General features: G+C 45.6%; 1 protein-coding gene across 8 annotated transcripts in view; it reads right to left on the reverse strand.

Moving 5' to 3' along the window:
* Window positions 1-23,372, reverse strand: part of EXOC4 (exocyst complex component 4) — a 382,597-nt gene that overhangs the window by 356,555 nt on the left and 2,670 nt on the right. For 7 of the 8 annotated variants that reach the window (XM_083819252.1, XM_083819251.1, XM_083819258.1 and 4 more), the window contains exons 2-3: window positions 6,584-6,773; window positions 3,287-3,481 (exon numbers count right to left, since the gene is read on the reverse strand). In XM_083819252.1, the coding sequence (XP_083675378.1) occupies window positions 3,287-3,481; window positions 6,584-6,773 (385 nt within the window). Of the gene's footprint in view, window positions 1-3,286; window positions 3,482-6,583; window positions 6,774-12,096; window positions 12,245-23,372 lie in introns of those variants that run through there. The other variant, XM_083819253.1, reaches the window with a different exon arrangement.

Raw genomic sequence — 23,372 nt, forward strand, 5'->3', positions numbered from 1 at the left:
ACAAGCTCATTGTCAGATCACTTTGGGCTTTTTATAAGCCAGGAGCATCTGTATATCTTGAGGAGCGAAACAAAAGGACAAAGATCTATAAACACCGCATACCCGACAGTTTATTATTTTACAGAATATTCCTATCATAAAAAAAGAAGAAAGGAGTTATGCTGCAGCCAGTGAGCGATTACAGCACCACAGTCTTGCAGAGGTGCTGTTAGCAGGAGATGGCAAAAACCAATGAGCCCACAGCAATTTCTGTACGTGAAAAGGCTCCGAAGGCAGGTAGATTACTATTGCTTTATTACAGGTGCACTTGCCTTCAAATGAAAATTGCAAGGGTAAATGAACAGTTGAAAGAGTGTGTTCAATCTCCACTTCAGTTTTCTCTGCATTCCTTGACTTAAAAAAAATATCTAAACAGCAGCTTTTTGCATCACTATAATTTGATTTCTTAGAACAGATACCCCATTGTGGAGAAAAAAGTGTGGCATGCTACAGAAGTTTGTACTTAGGGAGGCCTAATATTGGCTGTATATCATGGCCTTGGGCAAGCTTACCTACACACAGCATTTATGTGTATGGATGTACATGTGTATATATGTATATAACCAGCAAAAAAATTGCACACAATATATTGCAAACTGATAACCTATCATAAATGTACGTTTCAAAACATTTCTAAAATATAATATGTAAGAGATTAAGTATATTCCTAAATCATGTTATTTCTCTTTTTACACTTCCTATCTTATATTCCAGGTAGAAATTTAATTATTTTTCTGGAACTTAACTCTAAAAACAGTTTTTACATAAAAAAATCACAACAAGCAACCTGTCTTTTTATGCTGATTAAAGTCAACTCCATCAGTAAAAAGAAAAAAAAAACCTGATAACACACTAACATTGCAATCAATACCAATGTTAACATGGAGTACTATTTTTCCCCCTAAACTGAACACCCTTAACTCACTTCTCCTTCATCTCATAATTAAAACTATCAGACTAACACCTCACTCTACTCTCCTGCCCCAGAAACCTGATGAAACTTTTGGCAGAACCTGACTGCACCCAGATATGCTGCCTCAGTCCTTCCATCGCTGATCCATTTTGAGGAATTTGATGCATTTTATGGCACACTTTGTAAAGTATCATAAAATTCCACTTGATATTATAGAACAGAAATGGATATGTTGCCCATTCCAGATGACTTACAGAACATATGAAAGATATATGACAGTAGTTCATATTTGAAGGAAAGTGAGAATCTAAGGAGAGTAAGATTGAGCGTGTCCCTGGAAGATGGTTTTGAAAAGGACAAAAGGGAAGACTGTGACCACAGTACAGAAAGATGATTGCACCAGATGCGTCATGAAAACAGGACGTGTGCAACAGAAAAGGACAGGAAGGTGAAGATCAGTGAAGTCAGCGAAAGTAAAGTGAAATCAGGCAAGAAAATATGACAGCAACAACAAAAATCCAGATAGGCTTACACATGCCATCAGAGGAAGGGACAAGGAGACTGACATCCAGCTGCTGAATACACTTCAGAAGGAACAGAATAAGTTTGAGAAAGTCGTAAAGTAAAATGAGAGAAAATGGAAAGAAGGAAATTAAAGTTCTGTTTCAGGCTCTAGGAATAAGAGTGAAGAAAAAGTGAAGAGGCACAGCTAAGACTGAAGTTGTGAGAAATACAAACAACAGTAAATTGACTAAGACAATAAAAAAAGAAGGTGATGAGAGGACTTTTTTTAAAAGCATTCTCTTAAAAAAAGGGAAAATGAACAGACATATCCCTTTTGCCCTCACTTCTGAATCACAGAATAGTTGAGGCTGGCAAGGGCCTCCACTCATCTAATCCAAGTCCACTCCTCATGCAGGGTCAGCTACAGCAGGGTGCCCAGGACTGTGTCCATTTTGGTCTCAAGAATTTTCCATGGATGGAGACTCCACAACCTCTCCATGCAGCCTGTTCCACTGCTCAACCATCCTTGCAAGTTAAAAAAAGATGTTTTCTTATGTTCAGACAGAATTTCCTGTATTTCAGCTTGTGCCCATTGCCTCCTATCCCATCACCGGGTAACACCAAGAAGAGTCTGGCTCTGTTTCCTCTGCACCCCCCCCATCAGATATTTATAAACATTGATAAGATCTTCCTGAGGTTTCTCTTCTCCAGGCTAAGCAGTCTCTGCACTCTCAGCCTCTACTCGGAGGAGAGATGCTCCTGCCCTTAACCATCTTTATGGCCCTTCGCGGGACTTGCTCCAGTAAGTCGTTCTCTCCCCTATAGTGGGGAGCCAGAACTGGACACAGTACCCCACATGTCAGGGCTGAGCATCACTCCCTTTGTAAAATTTTTAGTTACTGGTAGAAGACAGTTTCAGGAAAGAAAGGACTGGAGCCTGGTTAAGAAACACGTTTGTTAAGCTTAGGAACAAGAGTAAGACAGACATATATCATTGCAGAAGTTCAGGAAACTTCTGCATCCAACATAAGACTGGAATTGAAAGGTATGCTTGTAAAAGAGATGGAAATGAAGGGAAAAATACTTGAAGGAAAAAAAACAAGTGAAAACAAGCTGGATGAGGAATAAGGATCAAAAGTACTGGTAAAAGACCTAGAGGAAGACAGTAAGAGGTAACAACACCTCAATGGTGAAAGACAGCTTGAGTAATGACCAAAGCTGTGAGTGTATTCTGGGAGATGTACTCCCAGAAACAGGAGGGAAACAGGACAGCTCTTCCATACCAAAAATGGTTCTGAAAAAAATGATAAGATATAAAGAAAGGAGATGATAAAGGCAGACAGTTGGGAAATTCACTTTCAAAGAAAGGACAGCCAGTGGCAATCATGTTAGCATACCGATCAGTTCAGGAGACCTAAGAACGTTTAGAAAGCTACAGTAAAGAGCTGAGAGAAAAAGCTTACAGAGAAACACCAGGTTCCAAAAGCAGTAGGAAATCCTGTGTGCAGATCAAATGGGTAAAGAGACAGCTGGTTATAGAAAGCACCAGTATCAAGAGAAGTCAACAGGTACAGACAGCTCTGAAAGCACGAAAAGAGGACATAATCGAACACGATCAGGGACTGTGACTTGACGTCCAGTCAAGGAGGATGAAAACAAAACAGAAGTTTCAGTATAAGAAAGCAGCAAGTGACAAAAGAAGGAACTCAGCAGGGAGAAATAACAAATAATAAAGAACACACAGATGGCAGATCCGCCTGTAGATGATCTGACGGCTGACCAGTTATGTTTCTTGTGGGTACTTTCCCAGGATAAGGTACTGCATCTTACCAGCATGTCTGTTGCGTTGAGGTAGTGCTTGCTGGCCATGCACTGTTCCAGCTTCTGGGGCACTTGCTTGATGTTCTCAATCTCATCCAGCAAATTCAGGACATGTTTGTGTTCGATCCCTTCAATCCACAACTTGCGCAACTCATCCCTCTTGCAGTGCAGCAGCATCTTGCACGATAACAGATTCTCCTTCACCTACAAGCAGCATGTCAAAAGATTAATTAAGTCTGCCCCTGTAACTTGCGCTTCTAACACTAATCAGCCCTTTCTCACATTTACTCTATTAGGAACTCCAAAAATACCATAAAACAATAACAAAAAACAAGTTCTTTAAAATTACTGGCTATTCCTTTAGCTACAAGAAACAGGAACTGTTTTCAAAGTTAAATGTTTTTAGTACAAGTTCCCTATCACTAGTGAAAATTTAAAGGAAGTTTGATAACGTGAAAAAACACAGGATCCTATTAACCGTGACCAAAGACTGATTTGTGGGTTTTCCAAAAATCAATTCAGTATTTTGGCATACAGCAAGACTTCAATTCGCAGTGAAAGCAAATAAGCCACTACTAATTTTTCTGCTGTAAACATTTTCCATCTGTCTAGTGAATCTTCTGGCATATCTTCTCCTTTCTCCGAGTCGCACGTCCGTTTCTCAAAGCCTGATTATCCAACCGTACAACCACTTCTCTAATACCTTCAGCATTATCAAGTTTGGTTTTACAAAATACAGTTTCAGTGGAACAAATAGCTGTAAGGATGTAGTTCAGCTCAACATTTCTACTACGTAACAACGAAAAGCACCTTGCTGTTTGCCATCCAGTTTGCTCTGGAGCCTCGTGCCATCACCTGTCAGCTGCTTCTCTAAGTGAGAAAGTCCCTTACTACTCTCCCATTACCATGCCTAATAAAAAGCATCAGGAGTTTTTCTTATCCCCTCTCCCCAGTCATACCCGCTGCCTACATCCTGTTTTCAGGTTCTCCCAATATCCCCCGATAAGGTCAGCATAACCTAACTTCGCTTGCATAATGCAAATCAATAATCACATATTAAGATGTGGAAGCAATTAACAACACAGCTTCGCACATAGCTTTCACACTCCTCTTGTTTTTGTGAGAAGTTATGAATACTCAGGGTCCAACCTTTTCTCAGGCTGAACTCTCACTGAATTACACATGAAGAGAGACTAGGAGAAGCAGGCCTTTCAATTTATTTTTAAAATTTCAGCCTTCAAAGCGCTCCAGGAGTCCTGCTTCAGTTGGATGTTCATCCTTGTCCATCTCAAGGCAGTTAGCACTTAGATGAGCGCATCCCAAACACGTAGAGCAAAATACAAACATCTGGTAATTAGCTACACAGGACAGCCTCCGTCTGGAGTTAGAAAAGACTAAGATCTCAATACAATAACATTATTGTTTTCAGGAAGACATTTCAGAGTGCAACACAGAAAAACTCAGCCAACAAAAAAGCTAATGTAAGGTGTCCCAACTCGCTGCAAAAGCATAGGCAAACTAAAATGCATAGAGAGTTCATTTCAGGCATAATCCCTCCCTGTTCAATACCTTAATTTAAAATGTTTCACCGGCCTAGCACACCATCATCAGTGGACTGCTGCTACACAGAGCAAAACTGGGTCAGGAAAACAATTGCAGGGCTAGAAGGAATCTCAGAAGACGTTGCTACTCCTGTCCTTGCAAGAAAGATGATGAACTCTATCTACGTTTGAGAGAAGGGGAAGAACGAACTAGTCTTTAAGAACCAAACTCCTTCTGGCAGACCCGATTGTTTTCTGCTTTATAACTCAGTTTTACAACGGTAACACTTCTAAAGCTAGATTCAAAACCAAGACAAAAAGCAAGCCTTTCCCAACAGGTACCCATAAAAGAATTAACTACAGAAGGTAGATATATAGCAGGATCTGGACTATCTGTCATTTCCACGGGTCCTAATGCGAGTAAACGGCTGCGCAATCACCCACCTCCCACAAAAGGGGAAGATCAAAAGACTGATAGTGTAACACAGATTGATGACAAACCAGATCTGGGGCCTCCCATGAGATTAGGTCAAAGCTACTTCAATACATGTTGACCAAAACTAATAAGGAAACTTAAATATCAAAAGGTTCTTCACCTTTACAGTCATTCTTCTACGCTGGACCAAAAGGTCACCCCCCTATATGTTTGTTTTGACCTCTGCAAAGCTTAGCGTACTGTGTGAAAACAGGCCACCAGCTATAGTTTGTTTCAAATTTAGCACAATTGATCTGTGCTTTCAGAGTGCTGAGCTTTGTACATAAATCCTAGGGTGAACTCTTACCCTTGGAAAACATCAGGACGGTGTCATTCTCTTTGAAAATGCTAAATGAATTTTAAAAGCCAGAAGGGTCAGTACGTAGCCCCAGAAGGGTCACAGCCTACTGCTCCTAAAGCAATGCGGTGAAAGGTTTTAAGCTGAGACCTCCCCAGAGTCAGGGGAAAAAAAAAAAGAACAATTCTGGTACCTAGTTTGCAAAGTTTAGGTAAAGCAAACCACACAGGAAGTAAAAGGCAGGGCAGGAGACCAAAAAACTAATCTACTGCTACAGTAATCAGAGCTGCAGGGGGAGAGCAGATGGAACAAGTCCACAACAAAGAGTGCCAGAGTTATTTACTGGCACACTACTAAAGTGTGAGCACTCAAAATGCAGAAATACACGGGGGCACAGAGTTCATGTACGTTCACACAACAGAACTGAGTTTGGAAACAGCGCCAAAATTCATATTCTCTGAGCAAGAAGCAAGGTGATGAATCACCCAGGCTATTTAGGAGGTTGTTGGAGGCCAACGTACAAAAAAACATGAACAGATTCGATGGAAAGGTGTTAGCTTAGCAGCCTTTAGACTTCAAAAACCGATAGCAGCTTGCCCAGACAGTAAATGAACAGAGGGCACTGCAAACTTTTGCTCTTCATATCCACCTCCCATTCTGCTCTTTAATTACTTGTGCTCTCAGAGAACAAGAAGAGAACCTATGGAAAACAAACTACTGGTAAGATAGGCTGGGACCACTGTATTAGGACCGAATGCTGCGCTCCCAGCCACATCACAATTCATAGGTAGCAGAGCTTTCTCAGTTTAATTTTTAGTTCTGCTCAGGATGACGAGTAGCTGGAAAAAGGGAGAGAAATAAAAGGTTAAAATGTAAGCTCGCACTGCACTAATAATAAAAAAGCAGTACGCAGGAAAAAGAGGAGTTGCACACGTTTGTACAGGTTACCAAGCAGACGAAAAGAGAGCAACACACGTAACGTCGGTCCTCACCTGCTTGATCTTGTTGCGTGAGTTGGTGATGCGCTCCGTGATGCTCTGGTACGTGCGGATGGCAGTGGTGAGCTCGGTGTAGTGCTGGACAATGAGCTCGTCCAAGTCCCGGTCGCATTTCTCATAGGCTTCTTCCAGGCGGCCCTTCTCGGTCTCTCGGTCCTCAACGTCATCACTCGTAGACAGGGTCCTAAGGGCAAAAAGATGACAAAAATAGGGATATTTTGAAATTACCTGTCACTCTTACTAGTCTGACACATCGGCGAGTGAAGCTTATTTCTGGTAAATTCTTCTGGTAAAGAGAACGATGCACTTCAAGGAAAAAGAAGCATTGTGTTTTATTATTTCCCCAATTTTCAGATTCTTGGGAGCTTTTTTTCTTTTACAGTGCACTACTGGATGGGCACAGTATAAAATCTGAAATATACCCCAATTTATTACTTACAGAGCACTACAAAGAAGAAATTCTATTTTTGACTTGAAGACCATCGCAACTATCAGTAAGGAACGCTCCAGCTACTACTTATTTGCCAAAGCCCACCAGGAATACCACCAGAACAGATAAAAACCCACCAAAAGCTGACCCACGCCTTCCAATGGCCACTCTGTTTTCAGACATGGCACCACTCCAGGGAAGACGTGCCACGTGCCCTTATTTCCACCACACATACGTCTTGATTTTAACCTGAGTAACATCATCCAGCAAGAATATTTTGATTTATTTTAAAGCCGTAAACTTCGAGATTCCCATGAAACTGTTGAAAATTTCAATTCAAATCGAAATTTTGCAATTTGAAAATTGAAAATGTTGAAATCGAACTGGGCATGGGGAGGGCAAGTTTCTTGGTATCACTCCAAATTTCTCAGATTTGCACAAAGATCAGTGCAATTTTCTCTTCCTCACTCCTTTCACCTCACTCACCCCCACTTGAGACCCCTCCTGCCACCAGATCCAGCAGCCCGCACCTGCAGTAACTCTGTGGCACTACTGGAAAGGGCTAGGAGACAGCAGCAAGCAGAAAAACACCTTCTTATTTCGTACATAGCACTAAAAAAGCCAGGTTGTGCAAAAAAGGCATCCTGAATTTTCCTCTTCCTTTATCCCTGGGACAGGTAGGCACGGTCCACAAAAGCTTTTGTCTTAAATCAGCAATACAGCAACAGAAAACCGGATATTTCATAGAGAAAAAGAGAAAAGTCATTTAGGATCAGTTGCAGTAGTTATGACCTGGTTCCAGTTAGGACAGAGTTAAGTAGCTCATAGTAGCTGGTAGGGTGCTATGTTTTGGATTAGGATGAGAAGAGCGCTGATAACATGCTGATGTTTTAATTGTTGCAGAGCAGTGTTTACACCAGGCCAAGGACTTTTCGGCTTCTTGCTCTGTCCTGCCAGCGAGCAGGCTGGGGGTGCAGCAGGAGCTGGGAGGGGACAGACCCAGGACAGCTGACCCAAACTGGCCAAAGGGGTATTCCATACCATCTGGGGTCATGTTAAACAATATATAGGGGTGGCTGGCCGGGGTGGGGGGTCGGCTGCTCGGGGATAGGCTGGGCATCGGTCAGCGGGTGGTGAGCAATTGCATTGTGCATCACTTGTTTTCTTACACATTATTATTGTTAATACTATTACCATTATCACTATTATTATTATTATTGTTATTATTATTTTCCTGTCTTAATAAACTGTCTTTATCTCAACTCACAGGCTTCACTTTCCCGTTTCTCTCCCCCATCCCAGAGAGGGAGGGGGGAGGGTGAGCGAATGGCTGTGTGGTGTTTAGCTGCCAGCCGGGTTAAACCACAACACTCTGGTATATCACAGCCTTAAGAACCTGGGTGATGGATTCTGCAGCTCTCTTGAAAACTTCTGAACCACTTTGAAGAACTTGTGAGGTCAAAATAAGGGAAACAAACAAACAAAAAAATACAAACTCTTTTGGCTCGCATGCTTGAACAACACGAAACAAGCACAACTTTCCAAGAAGTCCTGAACATTGACTTGCTGAAAGTGAGATGCCCTTAAAAAACAAACACAGCAGAGCATGAAGGCCCAGAGAGCATTATTCCTTTTCAACTACAGAAGTTCAGCCCTCAGCCAAGCAGAGGCACCATCTTCAGATGATACACGTTACACTAAAGAGCATTAAAAGAATAAAACAGTAAAATAGCCACCGTTCCCAATCCCGTGGCCAGTGGGAACAAAGACACATGCCAGGAGAAATAGAGAACTGCTTGATTTTTTTTTTTTTTAAGGACTTTTTAAGCAGTTTGAGTGGAGAAGGTCAAATTTGCTTTATGGGGTATCTACAAGTGGCTTCAGTGATGTGTGGGACACATGAAGGGTTAACTTTTGAGAGATTTTTCTGAATTCTCCGATCTCAGAAGTAGTAGGAGCTCAAGCGCAAAAAGCTCTTCCCAAATGAATGCAAACAAGGAACTTCACACCAGCACACAAGAAATGTTCCCTCTCCCTCAAAGGCAGCAGAGACGCAGCCAAAATCTCCAGTTCGCGACCAATTCTTGCCTACAAAGAAAAACAACAGGCTGTGCCACCCACGCGAGGGCTCCATCTTTAAAAAGGGAGAAAAAAAGGCATTTCACAGGAGATCATCATCCCAGAAAGAACAGCTAAAAACCTCAAGTGAGCAAGCAAATCTGCACCGCCAGATGGAGCGGGGCACGACAGGACAGGACCACGAGGACGCCTGTCCTACCCGAGTACCGAGGAGGTCAGAGGAATTTCAGCCACAATGTACAACAAAACCCCAAAAGACGACAACGCACCCGTGTGCTGTGTTTTATTCTACCCAATTCTCACACCTTTTCCCTTTCAGCTGGCAGTGGCAGAAGGGCTGAACAGATACTACAGATAAGCTTTGTAGGATTTCAAGTTCCGTGCTTCGTGGTCGCTGTAGAAATGGGAACGCTTTCCAGTGTTACCGCATCAAGATTCTGATCCTTCCGATCCCGGTCGTGCATTAAATCACATTGTCTCAAAAGTCACTGCAATTAGCCCGTACCGTATGCAAAGCGATTTAGCATCGTGCAAAAAGGACCTGGAAAGAAAGAACGATGGTGGGGTGGCTGGAAAATCAACCTGGGATTAAGAAAACCGGATTACAGCCTCTGCCCTACCACGGATACCACGGTGCTCAGAGCATCCCCAGCTCCACGCCCAAATGGGAACAGCTGCCCTGCAGCCACCGGGCTGCCCAGGCAGATCCTCGGGGCCTGGTTTCTCCTCCTTAGCTGGGGAACGCACAGCACAGGCTCCTCAAACACGTGAGCTGCGGTTACGTGCGCTAAGCACTAGTGAGATGCTCCAAGGCTGCTGGCAGAGGTCATGCAAACGCTTCAGACAAAGTAAGGTAAGAGGATGTGGCAGAAAACAACGCTCAGCACACGCAGAATGCAGAATTAAACACACGGTACTTGGGAGCTGCAGAGAGGCTTCTGTTCATCTCTTATAGCATGAATCCAAAGCACATGAAAGAACGTATATGGCAGTAAACCTCACTGCATTCAGAGCTTTTGCGGATGAACACCCTTTCTTTGTGAAAAACTGCTAATTTTTGCTAAAAGGCTGTTCTTCAGCATGGTCACCCCAGACACAAAGGTATCGCCTTCTTAGGAGCTGATGTATGGTTTGAGTTGGATGCTGAAGGATATCGCCTGTTGCCGTGGTTAATGAAAACATCGATCCTCCCTCACCTGCGCTACGGATCGCCGGAGAATCGTGGATCGCTGCAGACACTGTGCAAGCTGAACCAAATTTGCCTGCATCATCGACTAGCAAAGTTTCTGGTTTTAATTAAACTTCAAAATTCTTGACTCACCAGAGCTACTCAGGCTTTAGTAATCCACCTGCAGCAGCAGTAGTTACAGGAGCTAAAGACCATTCCACAAGGTTACGGCTACACCGCTGTAGTATCCGAGGACATCACAAGTCTTTTTTTTAAGGCTCCTTTTAATGTTTAATTCCTAACAACTTCCAGTCGTATCCATGCTTCCAAGCAGATTCAGACAGTGCTGCCCACTTGTTTTCGTCCTTGCAATTGACTTGAAATTGCTCTTTATAGAATGACTACTTTTTGCTAAAAACACTAGACATCTGCACAGCCAAAACCAAGACATTTCTGAAGCCAGCGAGAAAACGTGAGGTCACAGCCGGACCCTACCTTAGAAACCACAGAACATGTTGAAAAAAGGAGAAGGTGAGTATAAAAAGAAAAAGAGCCCATCTGGCTGAGCACAACTCACCTTCTCACACGCAGACTAGGCTCCAAAGACCTCAGCATTTAAGCCACTACACAGCCAGTAGTGGCATGAAAATATCAGTAATCCTTACTAAAACGAAGGGTAATGGGCAGATGGAGATCTCAAAGCCCCATTTTGTCCACCCTGACTTCTGGAATCTCACCAGCACACATTGGGAATCCAGTTGCCAAAGTATTTTTTGCACTCACAGCTCTCTGAAAACATGAGCACAGCAGCAGCCCAGAAGCCAACGAGATGAGAACACAAAGGACTTGCTCTGCTGCTGCACAAAACCTTACGGTGCCCACAGCCTGCGAGATGTCTGCAGCTCGGGTCTCTTCTCTCTTCAGTTGGCCTTGGAAGCACAACTAAACAGCAAAGGCGCCACCGTTGTTCTCTGCCGAGGTCAAGGCTTCAGTTTGGAAGAGGAAAGGCTGACAGGAGATGCGCATCTGATGCTTGCAGGAATCAGAAAGGAGGTGAATAATGTAAATGCCGAACAACTTTTTACTAAGTCGTGTACTACTGGCTTGGTGAAACTCTCAGGAAATCAGTTTGAAGAGCCATAAAGCAGGCACGCTTACGCCACAGGTAGTGAACTCCTGAATCCTGCTGCACGAGTCTCACAGCACCAGCAGGTTTCAAAGGAGGATCTAAGCGTTGCTCACAGACAACAGGGCAAAAAACAGATACTGAAGGAAACTAGCTGGAACGCATCCTCCCACACCCCTAACCCTACATCTGCGGGCACGAGGGAAACAGGAGGGGCACTGGACACCACGGGGTGGCCACGTGGGTGACCCCCATCTCCTCACTAACATCTTGCATTGCCACCACTGGAGACAAACTCGTGGGCCGTAGCAACCCTTTATCTGCCTCAGCAGAGCACTTACTTGTTCTTATCCTCTGGAAGGCTCCTGTAATTTCGACTACCTAAAGCTGGAAGATGTTTTGGAGGTGACATTACCTGGCTCCTACGCACGCACACACCAACGTGCACGCTGGGTGCCAGGGCAGGGCACCCTCCACCTTACCAGGATATCTCAGCACCCAAATCTGCACGAAGACAACAGCGATCCACTCTTGCCAAGTCCCAGGTTAAACCAAAGTGCTATCACAGAGCAGGAGGGGGAAGAAGGGAAGAGTTACAGATGTTGGTGAAGCCCTGCTTTGTGTGCACGCCCCAGGGATGCACTCACCAAGGACGCGACCCTATTAACAGGCTGTCACACGCTTCTCCAGGCTGTGATCCTAACCTGCGAGGGAGCTGCCTGAGTGGAACTCGATGGAAGATTCAGGCTCCATCAGCTGCCACGTTCCAGGATTTCCAGCTGGCTCCGTCGGACCGCAGCACCTGGGAAATCTGCCCAGAATTAACACCTGTCCTGGGAACCTCCTGTCTGCTTTGATTACCTGCTTTGGGAAAATATTGTGGAAAGAAGCACCACCAAAAATACCCTACTCATCACTTCGACCAGATAATTTACCTGCATCCGGGGCCCTTTCCTCCTTTCTAGTTTATGAAAGGGACCACTTATTACGCCTGAAGGGATACATAACTCCACACTAAGCAAGTAAATTAAACCTAACAGTTCTCTGCGCTCACGTGAGCTTGCCTTCGATACCTGCAGATGATTTTTTCGTAAACAGAATAAAATACAAATCATAACCCAAAGCTAAAAGGAGAAGAGCACCAGAGACTGCTTTTTCATTTACAGTACTGAAAGTCCGTGAAGTTTCAGAAACGTTAAGGTTTGGGTTTTAGGACTTGGTTATTTCCCGTCATTATAAGCATCTGGATTAACGGCTGGGGAACAGAAAAGCAGCACACGTGTGATCCACCCTGTGATCGTGTACTCAAGAACCATCAAAGAGCACGTAGGGAAAAGCGAAGGACACATTTTTTAGGACACAAACAGCAACATATAAATAAGCTGAAATAAAGCTGGTTTGAGCCACAACGTCAGAAACAAGCGTGCCATAAAACTGAAAATGCTTCCTCTTGTTTTTTTTTAAATCGTATTACACTTTTCCCAGGTAACAACTTACTTTTTTGTCCACCGCTGCTGCAAGATACAAATTTCCACAGCACATTTTAAAGGAGCACGACTGCTTTCAACCGCTTACAGCCACCAGCAAGACCTTTCTGCTCACGTTCTTCTCAAGTCACTACATCAATCTGCTGAGCCTTCGTTTTACCTACTTCAACCAGAACTACCTCGCACCCCCTTCTCTCTACTCCAGTAATTCATTACCGTGCATTTTTCTCCTTAAAAGCCACAACATTAAATCCTTGAAGCCTAGCAGCACCTCTAACTACAAAAAGGCGCCGTGTCACTTTGAATCTGAGGAATTACTCTGTGCACCTGAATTTCCTGAGCCCCTTGGTACGGGAGCCATTTCTTTTTCTTGCTCTGCACAGCAAAGAGCAAAGCGAGGAACACTTAATATTCTTGAGATTATACAGGTTCCTGCTAACGCTGCAAAAAAAGTAAGCCAAGGGCGTCTTTGCTTGTTTCAGTTTGATTAAAATGTGTGGTAAGGAAGAAGGAAAGTCAACACGCTGTTTGCCAAATAGAAAGGATCAAAATTGTTTGGGAAGGGAACTCTGCAGAAAGAACTTTGAAGGGGGAATTACAAAACAGGACGGGATTATGAAACGGCGATAAATATACATCAGCTTTTCAGAACTCCTTGAAAAGCAAAAGCTTTCAAACCATGTCACGAACAGAAGAAACACCAGCCTAGATACCGAGTACGTACGGGTTATGAACTCGGCGAGGATCTCCAGAAGGGTTCCCTCATCACTTCAGTTGTTTTTTCATTTCCATTTTTCTAAATGAGAACCCGCCTCTCCTGTAAAATACCTGCAATTTGTACTTGGCAGCTGGATGGCTGCATATGCCTGTCTCATTAGCAAGAGCTCAATAGGATTAGAATAATTCCAACTGGATGTTCGTCTGCTAAGAGCCATTTTTATGCTACGGTAAAACAGAAATTCATTGAGCCAAATCTCATTGACTTTTGATTTTACATAGTTAAAATACAGATTACACAAACGCAAAATGCTTAATTCACTGGAGTCGCTTCCACCTACGGAAGAGAGGATAGAGGAGAAGATCAGACACAATCCCAAAGACGTTTTATCATGGGATGTACAACACGTTTCCTACAAGAAAGAAGCGAACCTTGCTACTTCCCCCGAGGTCACTGAATTTACACTGGAATTAGATTAATAAAAAAAACTCCATTGGGACTATTCATTTCAGCGGAATTTGATCTTCATATCACAAGCATTTTTCATCTCTGCTTTCCAGCATCCGACTCAAATAACCAGAGCAGGTGGAAAGGCTTCCAGAGGAGTCCTGACACACCGTCACCCGGCGGGACGCCTGAAGCTTTACGCTGCTTGCTGCAGCAGCTCCGCATCAGACGGGAACATCTCCTTCCCAACAGTAAATACAGAAGAAAACGCATTCACACTGATCGGATGCAATTGCCAGCTCCACCATTTGTACGAGAGACTGTACCGCTCTGGAAAGCTGAACGCAGGAACCCCGCAGCTCCAGAAGAGCCCTGCTCCTTCCTCGGCACCGCAGATGAAGGAACAAGCGTCTCCGACACGCTGGGACGACGAGGACCCGCAGTACGTTTGAACCCACCTTTACCTGTTGCTTCCAGGAACCCAACAGACTGCAGTCATCAAAAGCTGGATGGCAGTCCGGAAGGCTGGCAGGCAGGGTTTCTGACCTAGGTATGTTCCCCAGAACCACTCCACATGGTACTTCCCAGCAGTCGCAAAGCCCACTTGGTTGGTTAGAACTGTTTTTTCCCTCCACCAACTTCAAAGTTTCTGCTTTTTCACCCCGAGCTAGAAAATGAAATACTTTTGCTACTAAAACACTAAAGAGCTTTGAGAAAGACACTCATTTTTGTAGTGCAGAAAATACTACAGTCGCTAATCTTATTTACAGTGGTAAATATATACCGTGCTTTGAAAACACACCATATTAAGCGGGGATAAAAGAGACCTCCTCTAAGAGCAATGTAATTAGCCGGGCCCCAGCGGCACACACTAGCACCAGACACCTCCGCCCAAAGCACAACAAGTTATTCTCACGCTGCAGACTTCGTGCTGGCTATTTCTTCGTGCTTTTTAAAGACATATCCGAGCTGTGCAGGTGCCCGGGCTGCACAACTTCCACGCTATCTCACCTCTTCTGTAAGTCTCCTACAGCACGATGTGTTAATTTGAGGAGGAAGGAGAAGGAAAAAGGGCTTGCAAACTTCTCAGCATTCAAACCCTGCGAGAAACTCAACACAGCTTTACGGTGTAAAAGCCCAGAAAATAAGCCAGTTTCTTCCCAAGCTAATAAATTCCTTGTGTTGCTGTGAACTGAAAGAGCACGAGGTTTGCTAAGCTCTCCAGCAGCAAACAAACGGGGCTGTCCTACACATCGCGGGGCCCAACAGGTACTACAGGAGGACAGAAACGCTACAGGACGATCAGCTACAGAACTATGAAACAATTCATATTCCTGCTTGACAATGAAGATTTAGTTTCAGCTTACGTCCCCACGTGTGAGTGAGCGAGCCTCATTGTGAAGCATGGGGCAAGCATCTGTGCTCTGTTACCTCCCGTTTCACTCTACAGAGACCACTAACACAAACAGGTCAGTGAGAGACAACCCCAAATTCCTCACCTCCAAACGCCCAGGCCCCGTGCTTCACAGTGCGAGTGCCCTTACAGCGTGCTCAAGCTCTTCACCTTCCGAGCCCAAATTCAGGGGGTGATCCACCCACCCTTGCTGCAGCTTCCTCTGCTAGAACGTTTTGTTGTTTTTTTTTTTTCCTTAAATCCTGTATTTAGCCATCCCCCTATTCTGCACCGCTGCAAACAGAAGTTAACATTAACCTTTAAGACCACTCGTTCGCAGGCCCAGGCAGCAACCTCAAAGTTACAGCTCCAGCAGCAATCAGATCTGGGACTCCACAAGAATTTCTATTTACACTGATCAGTCTCCTGTTCCCCTACAAGCTCTGCATTACCAGGAGCTTTGCTCTGCTTTCTAGGGGGGGGGGGGAATTTCTTTTGCCAGCCCACTGCCAGCTTCCTACCTGCCCAGTAAAATGCTGACAGGATTAGATTAAACGTCAATTTTAGGAGAAAACTGTTAATGCTAATGAATAATAACTGCTTCATTCCTGCAAATTTGCTTTCCCTGATGCCTCCAGCTAGGCTGGGCGGACGAACTGCCTGCCTCTTTTACCCACCCTAAAGCCAGCCCTGTTAAGTATGATTACTGCTAAGCTACGGATAGCAAACTGAGTCTTAAGCATCGATTTCTTGGCTGGAGAATTTGTTCCACAGGAAGATCATTGTAGTAACTGTATGGGGGCATTACGCTTCTCTAGTTGGCTCTCTTTTTTATTAAATGAAAGTGGAAGGACAGATGCTGGGTGTGCAAGCACGCACTGCAGAGCATTAAGGAAAAGCTGGCATCTGCAACACGCCGGGCAGCTCTTGTGGGGAGCTCCGAGGCTTATTGAAGAGGAGAGAACAGCTCGGTCCCTGCAGCTGCTGACCACTGCTGCAGGTTTTCAGTATCTGGGCATCCCTTTAGAGCCCCCTCTTCCCGTGCCCCCCAAAATTGGATCAGACACATGCAAACGTTTGGATTAAAAGATAAGAGTACTGCGCGAGGCACAGGTATGGTCTGGAAATCTGGGAGCAATCTCCCATCACGTCTGGATCAAGTTTCTTTAAAAGCGCGATTCACTTGCCTTCACCCAGCGCTGCTTATTCACACGAAAACACTCATTAAAGACGGTGGGAAACACCACTGAGAAAAGGCAAGCAGAACAAATTTAAACATTTCTCACCTGATCGAGAAAACGAACATTTTAGCGAAGCTGCATCACCCGGGGGGAGCAAACAAAGCTCCAATTTTAACAGCACCCCCCAGTAAATTTTCTGCCACCTGTTTCTGTACAGCTCTGCCCTGGATCTCATGCCTTGGTAAGCCTTCCACTTCCTCGCCTTCAAACACTTTTGAAGCCACGACGATACAGAGAGCTCGGGGTATCATCTGCACGCAACCCGGCCCGGCTCAGAGCTTGTCCTGGTGAAAGGCCCTGCTCAGAAACGTGCCCAGCGTACCCAGGCCCTTCGCTTCGTCACCTTCTTCTCCAGCAAAACCAAAGCCAGGAACCGTTCACCACAAGAAGCCTCTGAGGTGCGTGCTGCAGCCCTGGGCAAAATGCAGAGTTGAAGGGATGCAGCATGGGCCATCCCTTCCAAAGAAACTGGGCGAGGCTTTCAGCTTGGGTAAGTTAACTGGGACAATAACTCTCTCTGCACATTAGATATTTGCAGATAAAGAGCGGTAGGTGCCACGTACCAGTAATACACAAACCCTCCTGAATATGTTTAACCATAGACACCTGCATCGTTCTGGACGATGAAATGAACAGTACGGCGCTGAGATCATCGAAACACCCTTCAGGAAGGAAATACAGAGGAGGGATTTCTTTATTTTTTCTTTTTACACCATACCAAGGACCTAAAAACACAAGTCAGAACACAATAAGCCTCGATAACATGCAGGGACAAAAAAAAAAATCAAAGCACGGCCTTCACCAACACAATTTTTGACCAACAAAGCACTTCTGGAGTTAAACGAGGGAAGCAGTTGCTAGAAGCAACAAATCATCATTTCAGCAGAGCGCTGTGGATGTCTAGGAAGACCGGTCTCCTCTCTGCAGGAAATGGCTGCAGCGTGCCAAGGAGACTTCACTATTAAAAAGAGAAAAAAAGGAGAGTAGAAAGAAGCCCATTAGAATCCAGTTACTTCTCACAAGGCGTCTCTTGCTGATGACCATGGCCACAAACCAATTACAGCATTTGCTTTATTACTGTGGTTTAAGCCGCTGGGCTCGTTACCGGACAGTTAGACTCGCTAACACCTGCAGGCCAGCCCCACCGAGGCACCGAGCAGCCCCCACAGAACGACAGCCTGGGCTCTTTGCGGGAGGAAATCCGACAGACAGCAAACAACAGCAGGTGAGTAAGAGATAAGAGGTCAGGATGCGCTGGAAAGGGGGGAAAAAAAAAAGATGAGAGCTGTCCAGCAGATGCAGCAGTAACTCGACGCTTCTCAGGCAACGTCAAGCTGTAAGTTATCACGGGATTGAGGCAGCAGCAGGCTCGCGGTGCAGGTTGTTGGGAGGATCAAGCACTGGCTTCGCAGACGTGTGGAAGACACACAGAGGTGCTCTGCAAGAAGAAGGACTCGAGGGTAAAATGCACTAATTTATTCCTATCTCCTCCTTCCCCGGAATACAGCTAGCTGTAGCAGGGAGCAGAACACGACAGAGGGGTGTGATGGTGATAATTTCAAGGACCATTCCTTGAATTTCAAGGGATTTTTTCCAGGATAATCTCCTGACGATGCCAAGCAACACCTAAAGCCAAACATGCCTTTTGAAGATGCCACCATGAAACTCACTGTAAACTGAGCTAATCGGAATAAAACATGTGAGGAAACACAACAAAATCCGGTCCGCTCTGAAAATCAGTTCCCCCTTGTTTTTATGGGTGTACAGAACAGAAAAAACAAAAACCCTGCATGGGGAAAGAGCCCAGCAGGGCATTCCCCTCCTGCCTGCCGTGCCACAGCCCGCGGGCCGCCCCGCAAGACCTGACACACAGCTGTATTTCTACAAGACACGACGAAAACAGGTTGTATGGCACCCCTGGACAAGCACGACTGTCCAGCAGCCCGCTGCCTGCGCCACTCTGCACATTTCCAGATGTTCATTAAACCAGAAGCGCTTATTTGAATTTTATAATTGAAAACTGTTGTCTTAAAAGCCGAGTCCCAAGCGGGGCGATCTACAGCTTCCAGCACTATTTAACCTCAAAACACACAACCTGATGAGACGTGTTGCGAAACCTCTGCAGAGGCACTGCGAAAAGTTGTTTCGCCATGTAACAAAAACCAGCCTGGTATGCTCTGGGAAGGAGAAAAAAAATCCAAAAGGTATTTAAAAATTTAACTCTGTAGCAACAGGCTAAATGCTTTCTCGTCTTTTTCACAGGTGAGTTGATCGCTCCTAAGAAATTCTGGATTTGAAGAAGGGAATCAAAGTGTTCGGAAGATTTAAAAACATGAAAATTCCCTTCAAGACATGAATGAGGTGCTGGAAAGAAGGTAGCCAAAAACTGTACCGTGCAGGTCAACAGGTATGGAAAATGTAGCCAGTTTACGACAATAGCCCAAAATTATAACGGATCTTTCCCTTAAAAAAAATTAAAAGTGAAATCCAGAGGCCAGCACAGTCCAAGCGCAACGCTGGGTGGGTTTCCAGCCTCCACACACAGATCCCTGCCGTGCAAACAGGGAAGGAGCTCGCTCCTTCGCTGCGAGGCAACGCAGAGCTGAGCCTCTTCAAAAGGCTGTTAAACACAGAAAGCAAACAGAGCTTTATAAAAGATATTCCTCCTCTACTTACAGCCTATTAATCTTTCATGCTGCTTACACAGTCGGTCAGAGCATTTTCGACAGAAATTGATCATCTTTTATCAGCGAGGACTTGCGCATTTACGCACGAGAGCTGCGGCGCAAAGGCTGAGCAGCTACAGCCCCCTGAGTAAATATCATCAGGACTTTCTTTATTTTGCTAAATTAACCAGCCTTTAATCAAATTTCCCCAGGCCAGTGCAAACAATGTGGGTATAGTTAGTGATCAGCTGATTTCTGGAGAACAATAAAAAAGGCAAAGGGGGAAAAAAAGACGGCAGACACTCGGGATAACAACTTGAAGAGAAGTCACACACTTTTACATGTCTCCAGCAGCAGTACCTTAATACAAAAATGTTTCCCACCCAGGCAAAACCCTACCAGCACCACCTGTGCACCGCTTCCCACCTTGGAGAAGTGATGCAGGCAGCCACAAAATCCAATTACGCTGCCAGGGATGAGCTGAGTGACGCAGCTACTGCTCCACTGGGAGCGCAGGTACTAATTTCCTACCTTTTATTGCAACTGCCCTACGACCCCAAAATTCAGCACCGCTATTAGGTGAATCGCCAGCTCCCGGGAGAAAAACCAAGTCCTAAGCACCAACGTGGTCAAAGCTGCAGGAGTACAAGCTGTACAACGCTGTCTCGACCTGGAAGATGAAGAGGTGAGTGTTTCAGAGCTGCTGACCTCCCCGTGCCACGAATCCGTCCTTGGGACCACCCAGCAGCAGAAGGGCAGCCCCTTACCCATCACCAAATGGATGGCTTCAGAAATTTCCTCATTAACTTGGAGGTTTCAGTAGCGCCCTGGAAGGAAGAGTTGTCGGAGGCGATGTCTTCGAAAGAGGAGAAGTCACAGGACTCACAACCGTTTATTAACGAAACCACCCATTTCATCTGCTTCCCTGTTTTTTATGGGCAGGCCCAGCTCCGGCTCTGCACGGGGCAGTCCCTAAAGCTAAAACACAGCCTGCCAGGCCACGCACCTTGAGCTTTCCATGGCACGGTCACACCTGCACACGCTGGGCACCCGAACCTGCCGTTAAACATAACCAAAACGTATGAAACATAACCAAGCCGCTGCGCCCAGCCCCACACCTCCCACAAGCGTCCCAAGACCACTCCAGGAAAATTTATCGTTTCGGACCACATTCTGCCGTACGCAATTTGTTCCCAGTGCGTTTCTGAGCTACTTATCTTGTAGAACTACTGCTTTCATAACGCTGGAAAAGACTGTTAGCAATAAAAGCGGTTTTAAGAGACCATTACCGTCCACACCGATCGGAATAACCTGGCTTTATTTCTCGTAGCAGCTTATTTCCCAGCTGTAAGAGCGAGGGCATCAGCTGTACATCCATCTTTCCCACTCTACATCACCAACTGGGATATCGCTTCTATTGCCTTCGACGGAACGAGGAGATCAAACGCCAGGTCATTAGGAAGAAGCCATTTAACGAAGCTCACTGTAAATGTAATGAAAATAACGGCCAGAAGCCATTAAAAGGGAAAAAGAAGAATTTCGCCTGTGAAAAAATAAAATATGTTCGAGGGTTTCGCCTGCAATTTCAACTCCTGCAGACACGAAAGTAGGAAACGCACTACGTCTTGCCTCACTTTTACTTCTCCTTGACATCTGTCATGTGTGTTTGCCTGTGTGAACGCTTCGCTAAAAGATTTCAATAAGGTCTTATGGAGTCACTGCGAAAGTTTGTTTTCTCCCAATTAAAGCAGCTATTAAAGGCCAGCTTTAAAAAACAGCAACCTTTAATTGGAAGGAGAAACGCCTAGCAATAAATAAAAGGCAGACATTCACCAATTAAAAATCTGACAAGATCTTTCAGGAAAAAAACCTAGCGTTCGCTAAATGCCAGGTTGCTTGTTTCAGACTACAAAAGCTGCTTCAAGCAGCTCCAAACAAAACAAAAGGTTAAGAAAAATCAATATACATACACGTGTTTGTCCTCGGAGAGATTAATACGCATATTCCCTCGGTCGTCCTCGAGCAGACGAACGGAATTTCCTCCCTTCTTTGCGCTGCTTTTTAAAACGGCAGCGTGAAAGCCCACGTGATGAGCACCGCACCGAAAGCTCCTGGTCTCCCTTTTGGTCTCACGAAGGAGCTTTTTCTTCAGGAATCCGAAGCAAAAACTCACATTCGAAGGAACCGGCGCTGTTTGACAGAGGGTACGCTGAGGCCCAAGTGCTAGCGCTGTGCTTTACGCCCAGCAGGAGCAGAGGGATGGGACCTGCAAAGCCCCCGGACCCACCGTGCTCTCTTGAAGCCACAAAACCCGCTCCTCCTTTAGGAGAAACGCGAGTTTCTCCCCCAAAACGTGACTTTGGGTGGCATCCCTGCCCGCAGCAGGGGAGTTGGATGGTTTTTAAGGTCCCTTCCAACCCAAGCCATTCTGTGACTCTATGAAGAGGCAAACCATGCCCAAGCACCCAGCGTAACCCCACAGCAGCCCTGCTGAGGGGCCTAGTCCCCCGCCTCTCCCCTCAGCCCTCCCGGCAGCTCGTGGTCTTTGGGAACAGCTCAGCCCCCTCCTGGGGCAGCGCCGTACATCGCTCCCTCCTGACAGCAGCCCTACGGGAGGGCAGATATGGCACCACCCTCCCTATAAAACATCCCACCCGCGGGCTGCAGGACAGGTTTTCCGGCCACAAGCCGTCCCAAATCGCTCTCCGTTCTTGGTAGTAACTGGAGAACCAAGGCGCACTCGGTCAGTACGGGAATCCTCCGGGAAACAGCTCCCAGAGACCAAACGCGTTCCCGGCACAACAGGAAAAGCTGACGCTTCACAGGGAGAGACAAGGGCCTGGCAGCGGGACGGTTCTTCCTGCGGCGCCCCCTCCTCCACCCCACACTTATCTGCGCCCGGAGCAGCTGAAAAAAGCAACATCGCAGAGACCAGGAACGACCCCGAGCTCCCACACTGCACAGAGACACAGTTTAGGACCGTTCTTGTAGGCTCGGGGGACATCAGAAACTTCCTCGGGTTCCTTTTGAAAACCGCACGGCCACTTGGTGCGACAGAGCAAGCCCCAGCGCTGCCACGAGACACCCTCAGCTACACAGGCTCGTACGCAGTTGACTTTCCCGAAGCAGCAGCCCTCCTTTCAGACCAGAGCCCGCAAAAAAAAGACCACTTCCCACTCGATTTCAGTGCTGCCGTAACACAGCAGAGCTTTGTCAAGGATCTGGTCCTAAATACTCTCGCTGAAAAGGAGACTGGTTCTGCCCCCTAGGAAGCCCAGGGTCCCTAAATCTGGCACCAGAGGAAAGTAAATTCATTAGTCTCTTGCAGTAGAGAGCTCCTTAGCTTGGGTAAAGATAAAAATACATCCCTTCATTAATAAAATCATTTATATTTACAGAACACCTATCTCCACGTTTCAAAGCATTTTGTAGACAAACACAGGCTCGATATTGCTGACCTAAGCGGTGTTTCTTTCTTCCCGAAAAACGCAGCCAGCTCTGCTGCAATCAAAGTAAAACACGGCGACGCTTGAAGAAGCCCCTCTGCTTTTGTTTGTTTGCAGCAGAAGAATGCAGGCAAAGTTTTGCTGCTCTTCACACGCAGCTTCCTTCCTGGGGCCTTCCGCACAGCCACGAGGAGAAATAAAAGCAGCCTTGCACACAAACAGGGAAACGCAAGCGTAAAGCTCTGAGGGCTGGCGGGAGAATCCGTGCAAAGCATTTGGAAATAAAGCTACCAAGGAAAGCAAACTTCGCTACGTTTCAAACCAACGGCGGGCTGTTAAAATCCGTAATGTCCTCCCGAAGCTGAATGACGTGGTAAGAAAGGGAAAGGTTTAAGTTTGTTTGCAATGGTATTGTACGAGCATACAAGACAGCAAAAAAAAGTCACCTGTTGCTCAGCGGGTTCATCCTCACCTGAGTTACTACAAAAAAACAACAAACAGAACAAAGTGGTTTGAATTCCTTTCCATGCTGCCTGCTTTTTGTACTTGGCTAACCCTAAGCAAGGGGAACAGTCCCACAAC

Source organism: Anser anser (genome assembly GCF_964211835.1).
Source record: "Anser anser genome assembly, chromosome: 1".
In the NCBI taxonomy this organism is placed as follows: Eukaryota; Metazoa; Chordata; class Aves; order Anseriformes; family Anatidae; genus Anser; species Anser anser.